Genomic DNA, 8,650 nt, shown 5'->3' on the forward strand with positions numbered 1-8,650 from the left:
TTTCACAACGTGCTCACTCAGCAAAATAAGCCCTCGGCCCCAAATACACACCCCCCCTCCCCCCGCCACCCCAGTGCCAGGCAATGCCTGTCATTTTCCTGGGCATCAGTCCCTTGGGACCGCCTCTCGGGAAGAGCCAGCGGGATGGAAACACATCTGGTTTTTACAAGAGACAAGCATCTCCCAGAGCACAGATTCCACTGAGGATGGTTTGGGGAGTGAGAGGGGGACAGTGCCAGGGTGCCAAGGCTACGAGTGCAGGGAGAGCTGAGACGGAGGGGGAGAGTAGCGAGCTGGGTGTGTCCCCTGAAGAAAGCCAGGAGAGGGGGGAGCAGAGGATGCTGGACTGTGGAGCTGTACGTGTCTCCCCACCACAGTTCCAGCTGCCTCCTCTCTCTCTCTCTCTCTCTCTCTCTCTCTTCACCCACACACTCACACCATTCTAGCGCTGCTGATTCAAGGGAAAGAGAGGTTGATGTTTTCTGCTTGAACTGGTCACCACAAACTGTTTTTCTTGAACAGGAGGAAAAAACACCTCCTGACAACTGTCACAAGTTCTCCCCTATCTTCACTTGTCTCTTCCTCTCTCATGCAATCCCCTGGGCTGTGTCACACAAGAGGTCATGAAGGGCCACTACAGAGCAGTCCCTCAGGGGCATGGAGGCACACAAGGTTGCACCTGTACACCAATCCCACAACTCAGGAGGCTGGAGAGCCACGTGGGATGAAAGACCTGAGAGCTGTCACTACAACAGAGGTCTGCTGAAGTGAAGCATAGTGCTGGCTCTCTTTTATCCTCCACCTTCACCACACAGCTGAGAAAAACTAGAGAGCGAGCAAGGATCCTTCCACAGTCAAGAAGCAGCCACTGTGAGTCACCTCCCTTCTCTCAGCCTCAGAAAAAGCCCAAGCCCGTGGTGGATGAGCCACCGAGGGGCTTGGGTGTCTGACACCCATCATGAAGGGCTGATTAAGTCCGAAAGAGTCAGAGCCAGTGGGTTGCTGGAAACTGTGAACACAACAGTGGGGGTTCTCTGAGACAAAAAGGGGCCCCAGGATGAGGCACATGGATGGAAATGTATTGCCCTGTGCAAAGGTCAGCAGCTGCATGGGGGCTAGGATGAGCCCCCCGAGCACATGAACTTGAGTGGGGGGGGCTGGAGCTCCTGGAGCAGGAGGGTTCCTTCCTCACACCCCTCAGAGTGCCACAGCATGCAGCCTCTCACTTCAGTGCTTATTTTTTCTCTCCTGGATGCTCCTCACTCTCTCTCCTTGGACCACCTCAGCTGTGTCCCATACTAGCCCTGGACTCTAGACTGATGAGTCACATATGCCCTGGTTGGAGCTTACCACAGACCCTTTCCTCATGCTGTCTGTGAACTGACCAATGAGAAAAAGCAGAGAAATCAGCATATTTGAAAGATTAAAGGAGGAAAAAAAAATTACAATGATAAGAAAAACAACAAAAGAAAGAACAACAGAAAAAAGACCAACATGTTCTCAAAAGCCCTGAAAGAATTAGAGAGAATCTGTAAGAGACGGGAAGATCAAACCAAAAAAGGTAAGAGATGAAAGAAAAACATGAAGGGTACTTGCTGGGAAGTGTCTTCTACACTTTTTCCACTGGCTATATAGAAGCGAAACCTGTAAGAAAAACAACAGCGACCCAAAGATTTTCCACTAAAAGATGCTTAGAGCAGTGTCTCTGGTCCCTCCCTCCTCTGCCCTCACGTGCCTCAGGCTTGTACTGGTTTCTTGGTCGTGACGCATCTTCTTAGTGATACGAGGAAATTAGCTGCCCACCTGCAATATAAAGGCATTTAAGGAAAGGCTTTGATCAGAGAGAGAGAGAGAGCATGAGAGCAAGCACATCCCACTGACCCCTCTGTGCTCGCCCACCCACTCTAACACCTGCTTTGCCCATGCCTCATTTTTGCTGATCTCCTTCAAGCTTTGGGCCTCATCAAGCACAGACCTGAGTGAGAGGCAGCCCCTCTCCTGGATGCCACCATGAGACTGGTGTTCCTGGTACTGTTCCTCACCTTCACTCTGCTAGCTTTCACTGGTAAGAGGGGCTGAACATACTGGGGAGGGCAGACTAGCTCAGTAAGCTGAGTCTGGGGGTTACTTGATCCCTGGAAAGGCTGGAAGGGAGAGTTTGTGCCTTTCCAACTCCACAGAAGGTGACCGGATATCACCCCATATTCTAACCCACCCTGGCAAAGACGTCAATCCCACCCCAGAGTGGGATAATATTGAGTCCCACTCTTTGCTCAACTCTTCATCTTGTTACAGCTGGCCACATTCTACCAGGATTATCGGAGGGGAGAAGCAGAGAGCAGAAAGTGTGGGTCAGAGAGGGGAGTTCAGCCATGCTGCCCTGCCCCCTGAGCCCCAGAAAGACGAGGGGGAGCTCGAAGCAGCTGCCTGACAAGATATCTGTGGTGTGGAAACGGCATGGGGGAAGGTATGCCAGGGCCAAAAGAGATATGAGTCCTTCTGGGGGGACTGGGGAGGGTTGGAGGCCCTTTGAGCCCCTTTTCTCCTTCTCCACATTCCCTCACTCCTGCCCCCTCCCTTGATCTCATGTTTGCCTCTGGCATGAGCTGCTCACTTGTCCTGCTTGCAGTGTGCACCAGGAGCCACATGTGGTGCTGGAAGTGGGGTACTCGGGCCTGCAGAAGACAGCACTGCTCATGAAGCCCCGGGTGTCACTCCAGGACTCTGCCTTACGCAATGGCAATTTCTCCCTGCGGATCGACCCCGTCCGGAGCGAGGATGTTGGGCTGTACGAGGCATGGGTGAAATACAACACAGAGGTCCACAGCTGCCATGTGGAGCTGGGGGTAATCACAGGTAGGAGAGGATGGAATACCTGGAGAATGTTGATTTTAGGACCAGGGAGGTTGTAAAGGTGGGATAGGGTGGGGATGTCGTGTTTGGCAGGGCAGGTTGGAGTACAGGCAGCACCCTCCAGAAAGTGCAGTTTCCTGCTGTCTGCCCTCAGCTCTGAAGGGACAGCTGAGGGATAAAGTTAGGACAGGGAGGGCACAAAGGGATGGTTTGGTAGTTCCCCTGTGACCTTAGCTCACCCCCCAACCCAACACCTTCTTCTTTTTGCAGTAACCTTCAGTCCATCCAACCCTGTGATAGAAAATGAGCTGCTCTTGATGAGCTGCAACTCCAGCCACCGGGCCAGCCTTGTGGAGACATGCTGGTTCCATAAGGAGCACCCGGGCCCCACCTCCAGGACCTTCTGCTCCTCGCCCGGGGCTCTCTCCATCCTCCATCCAGCCATGAGTGATGCGGGCTCCTGGCGCTGCCAGCTTCGGTACTCTGATAAGGAGATCATTTCTGCCACATACAACCTGCAAGTACTAGGTGAGCTCAACCTCTGTGTTGATACACCAGCATCCCCAAGCCGATCCCCTTGATGTGCCTGACTAACCCCAGTGGCCCCAGCTTCCCAGCTCCTACCTTGTCCTCACTTCCCAGGTCAGTCACCTCCCTGAGGAGCTCTTTCCAGGCACCACCCCACATTATCTTCTTTCTCTGGCTCAGGTTTCGATGGCCCAACCAACCCTGTGGTCTATGCTGCAGCTGGCTCTGCAGCCGATCTGCCGTGCACTCTGAGCTACCTTCCCAGTGCCTTTGGGATGAACGTGGTGGCAGCCCACTGGAGCCACCTTGCAGGAGGACATTTGCAAGACTGGGACATCTCCCAGAATCTGAGCAGCAGAAGCTTCCCCTTGCATCTCCCCGCAGTGGGGCTGGGTGATGCAGGGCAGTACCGCTGCGCTGTCTCTGTGGGCCACAGGACAATCAGCAGGGACGTGACCTTGGCCGTGGTTACAGGTGAGAGGAGAGACTGGGAGGTGTTTTGCCCCTCTGGAGTCCCTCACTGTAGATAAACCTCCCCACCTGTCAGTGCAATGAGCAGGGATAGCTCCTGGTTATGTGTTCCCACCCTGGGGCAGGAAACAAGACCTCTGTTCAGGGCACTGCACTACATTGGACTCTGCTGGAATCAGGAGTTTTCCTGGGTGACTTGATTATTCCTCTTAAGACTGAGAAAGACAAAGAAAATAAATTAGAGGAAGTAATAAAGAAGAGATGCAATAGAAGAAGGATGGATGAGGAAGAGATGTGGACATGCCTGTAGTCTTTCTTGAGGTTACTTTTTTCCCTTTGCCGCAGTGACTCCGAGCATCCAAGGACCGGTTTCTGAGGGGAATCATTTGCTGCTCATCTGCCACCTCACGCACTCCCAAGGACATGAACGTTTCCAGTGGAAGCACCTTGACTCAGCCCCCACTAAGAGCAAGCTGGCTGTGGCTACTCCCAGTAACTTGGAGGGCCACAGTTCCCAGATGGGACCCATCTTGGAAATACCCCAAGTGTCACAAAAGGACATGGGCACCTGGGAATGCAGTGTATACGGCCCAGAAGGCAGACTGGGAGCAGTGGAGTATGACCTGCAGATCACAGGTACTGTTCCCCATGGGTCTGTAAACAGCCTCTTCTGCTCACCCTACTTAGTTCTCTGGTGCCCTTTCCTCTCTCAGCCTCACCCTGTCCTTCTCCTCTTGGACCACTTGGATCCCATCTTCTTGTCATCCTCTCCCAGCTTTCACCAGTTCCGCATGTTGCTCCATCCAGTTCCCCTCACTCTTTCCCATTTTGCCTGTTGTTGTGCAGTCCCAGCCTTTCCTCGGTGCAAAATCAACTGTCCCTTCCTTCCTAACCGTGGTTCCTCCTCACAGGTGCCCAGGTCTCCAGCGCTCCCTCTATCTTCAGTGGGCAGGTTACTTTTGGGCTCACACTCACCCTCTTCCTCCTGCTTGCTGTTTGTGTTGTGGCTCTGGCCCTACAAAAAAGGGTAAGTGTCCATCACCCCATTTCTGTTATTTTTCCTGTACATCCACCCTTATTTGACCGGAGTACTCCAGAGACAGCAGTGAAAGGTCCTGGGGACACAGTGGCCAGAGGAGGCATGGGGCTGTGGCAGCCTGCTGAGGGTGTCATGGACACAGAGTGAAAGCTGTACCCGGGACATTGGCAGGCCTGGCTAACCATGGCATTCCTCTGGGGGCAGGTCAGACACCTCAGAGAAGGAAGAAAACCTCCTAAGAGACAATCACAGCCCAGCTTTGTTTATTCCCCCAGAGATCAAGCCACTCTGTAGTAGAGGAGGGCTAATTTCCAGGCTTTTGTAGATGTCCTCTCTCTCTCATTCCTTAGTGGGATGCTTTAATGTAACCATCTCCTGTTCTGTATCAATGCCTGCTGGTGCCCAGACTTGGATCTCAATGCAGGGCTGTTGTTTCTGGCTCAGCCCTCACACCTCAGCTCTCAGCTTCTGGCAACTTAGTGCCCTTCATTTGCTCAGCTTTTTCCAGTATCTCATCCTCTGAAAACTCTACCTTGCCTTTATGACCCCCAAGACCAGGCCAGGACTAATCCTTCCCCAGTATGTCAAAAAAAAATGTGCAAACAACTCAGACCATTTCTCTGCAGTTTTCATATTATTGCTCTGCAAATAACATGGCAAAATCACCCTTCAGGGTTTCCTTTTGAAGGCAAGGGACACCTTTGGGGAGTAGCTGTGATGCAGCTGCCTCCTACTTAGCCTCATGGAAAGGGCCCACAATGACAATTCTAGTGGGGAAGGGGCTGGGCAATTAGAGGGAGATAAGTTTGGGAGAGCTTACCCTGGTGAAAGAGCTGGGAGCCTTGAAACTGCCTTGAGCTGAAGATGAGGGATGTGACAGAACTGATGAAAAGTCTTAGCAAGTCCCAGTGGCTGGAGACTGAAGGCAGGCAGCATCACAAAAGAAGCAAGGTGGAAATTTTTTAAAAACCACTGTGGGTAGTGCAAGAGCAGCTTGTGACAGGTTCTTTGTCATCCGTCCTTAATCAGCACTGATGGTAAAGGATAATATGAGACAGAAATCTATGGCTTTTGTGTGACTCTCTAGACTGCGCAAGCCCAGGGCAAGGTGATCAGAACGAATCTTTCTGGCCCAAAACCTTGGAGAGGAGCCCCTTGACAGTGTATCTGTAAAGCCTCAGCTAGCAGCAAATAGGATACCTGCGTGTCCAGCTGTTTGCTTACACAGCTCTCATCCCACCAGGATATTCACCACCCCCAAGCATTCACATATGGCCCCATGGCCCTGCTGTGCTGAGCAAGCCAGGCTCCCATGTTTCAGCACAGGTCCTCTATCCATGGGTGTTCCTCGACTGGCTTCAGATGGCCCTGCTTTAGCAGGGGGGTTGGGCTGGATCATCTCCAAAGGTCCTTCTGAACCCAACCGCCCTGTGATTCTGTGATTCACACCCTTCTCTGCACAGACTCCCCGCTGGGCTCATCCTCCGTCTGAGAGCAGATGAGGTGCCTTGAGCAGAGATATCAGCTCTTCTCTGGTTCTCTCCCTCTCTCTGCTGGCATCCTCTGAGATTACATTTGCTGTTCCTGCGCTGGTTGGACACCGGATGCTCTGCACGGTGTATCATGCACACCCAATGGGCTGTTGCCCACACATGAGGAATTCCCATTCCAATTCCCTGACCCTATCAATGTCTGATCAGTACTGTTGCATTTCATTGATCTGTCATTCAGCTTAGTGCTCCATTCTCCTAAAACATCTGGGTCTTGCGTGACGTTCTCATCCTCTTATTCCAAATGAGGCTCCTCAACTTTACCAGCTGCCCAACTCATTAGCGCTTTCACACTCTCTGTACCAATAGTGACTGGTCTTTGAAGACTCATGCTTTTCATTTCCCTTCAGCCTGGCAGAAACCTGTCAGCGATACCCCAGTCCCTTCCTCTTAGCCGAGATCACACCTACCAAGCCATTATCTAACTAATCTCACCCTTCTTGCTGTACTGACTGTGTGTCACCCTATACTTTGCTGCTATCAGGAGCCCTGAGATCTACGTGTTTTTCACTGTCTAGAAAGTCACTTGTGAAAGTGGTTCTGTCTTTAATTTGTTCTTATCTCATTTTGCACAAGCCTTCATGCCTTTATTGCCTCTCTCCGAAAAGGCGTTTTAAAGTCTCGCACACCATCAAACCTGACAGTGGCCTGACCACTGCCCAGATCAGTCTTTGCTCTCCCTTAGACATGTCCTGCTTTGTTATTCCTGATGCCCATGACACCACAGAAGATCGTGTTGAACCAGCATTCCCCAGAAGATATTGCCTGTATCAGAGAGTGTCTTCTTCCCTGGCTCTGGGACGGAATGGGAGCCTTATGGTTGAAAGCAGCAGGACTCTCTTCCATGGCAGGGAGAAGCCCAGACTTGTGCCATTCAGTCTCTCTCTCGTGTCTGATGTAGCCTCTTGCTTCCCTTTCAGGCGCAGACTCCTGCCTTCCCAGCACTGGAAGGGATGTTTGCAGCCAATGTGCCGTGGAAGTTGATGGAGGAAAACCAGAAAGGGAAGATCCAGCAAACGGAGTGCTGATGGAAGCAGGGACATTGGGGCTAGGCTGCATGGGAGGATGAAACTCTGTGTGCCACGCTGCAGAGAGATGGGCACCATGCAGACCTCTCAGGAGGGACTAGCGATGGCATGAGCAATGCAGGAGACCTTGGGAGCTCTGTACCTGCAGAGGGGCTGGAAGCTGCAGCCAGGGCAAGGCAGATTCACCCCTGCAGTCAAGTGGCCAGCAGCAGAGATGCTTTGGAGCTGTTGGGAGTATTTGAGCCAGTAGCTACTGCTTGCTTTGGTGCCACATCTCTGTCCCACTCTTTGCCCCTCCTTCATGGCCTCCCTCTCAGTCTTTCTCTGGTGGAACACTTGGATGCAGGACATGGCTGGAATTCATCTCCCCTGCAGCCTGACAATGTTTTCTCCCCCATGCTCACTCTCTTCTCTTCTCCCTCTCCCTGCACTGCCCTGCTCACTGCCCTGTTGCACATTTTGAGCATTTTAACTTATTAGAAACTCATTTTAGAACTTAAAATAAATCCATGGGACAAAAAACCCGTTGACCCCTGCGTGTGCTTGTGGAGGATCGCTCCTATTTGACCGAGCCGGGTGTACCTCTGTCTGTGTGAAGCCATTTCTAAGGCTTTTGCTGCCTTCTCTTTCTCTTTCAATTCTGTTCTATTGAAGTTGCCTGTTCATTTCTGACATTTTCACAGTGGGGAAGGGGAAATTAAATGCCACTAGAGAAGGAAGAATCACAGGTTCAGTCTCTCCTTTTTGCTGTGTTTGAGAGCCTTCTTTTCTTTTTTTCTCCCATCTGGCTGTCCTTGTTCATTCATTCATTTATTCCTTTAGTCCTCACATTTTCCTGAAAGATCTACAAGTGATGTTATGGCTCTTTGTCACTCTCCTCCTGCTAAGGATGTACTTAGCAATGTAAGCACAAGTCTGCCAGGCCCTACCTCTCAAGACCTTCAGTGTGTTTAGGTTTCAGGTAGTCAGAGAATGCTCTTCACATCCCCTCTGAACAGCCACGGAGGACTGTGGTGCTGCTCTTGAACAGCCATTGAATGCCACCCCAGAAGAAACACTTACTGGTAACGAGAGTCACGTGTGATTTCTCCCATATGAGTCTCCAGGCTGTGGCTGCTCCATGTTCAGGATGGAAGATTCTCTTGACTTGAGAGAAGGTCACCACAGCCAGGCCAGCTTTT

General features: G+C 51.7%; 1 protein-coding gene across 1 annotated transcript; it reads left to right on the forward strand.

The window, feature by feature from the left end:
- The first annotated feature begins 1,774 nt into the window (after nucleotides 1-1,774).
- Nucleotides 1,775-7,985, forward strand: LAG3 (lymphocyte activating 3). The gene is made up of 8 exons (XM_010396112.3): nucleotides 1,775-2,065; nucleotides 2,296-2,467; nucleotides 2,630-2,856; nucleotides 3,124-3,381; nucleotides 3,562-3,855; nucleotides 4,198-4,488; nucleotides 4,764-4,879; nucleotides 7,362-7,985. The coding sequence occupies exons 1-8, from the start codon at nucleotides 2,011-2,013 to the stop codon at nucleotides 7,467-7,469; spliced, it is 1,521 nt and encodes a 506-aa protein (XP_010394414.2). The 5' UTR covers nucleotides 1,775-2,010; the 3' UTR covers nucleotides 7,470-7,985.
- Nucleotides 7,986-8,650: the final 665 nt, after the last annotated feature.

Source organism: Corvus cornix, chromosome 1 (genome assembly GCF_000738735.6).
Source record: "Corvus cornix cornix isolate S_Up_H32 chromosome 1, ASM73873v5, whole genome shotgun sequence".
Taxonomy (NCBI): Eukaryota; Metazoa; Chordata; class Aves; order Passeriformes; family Corvidae; genus Corvus; species Corvus cornix.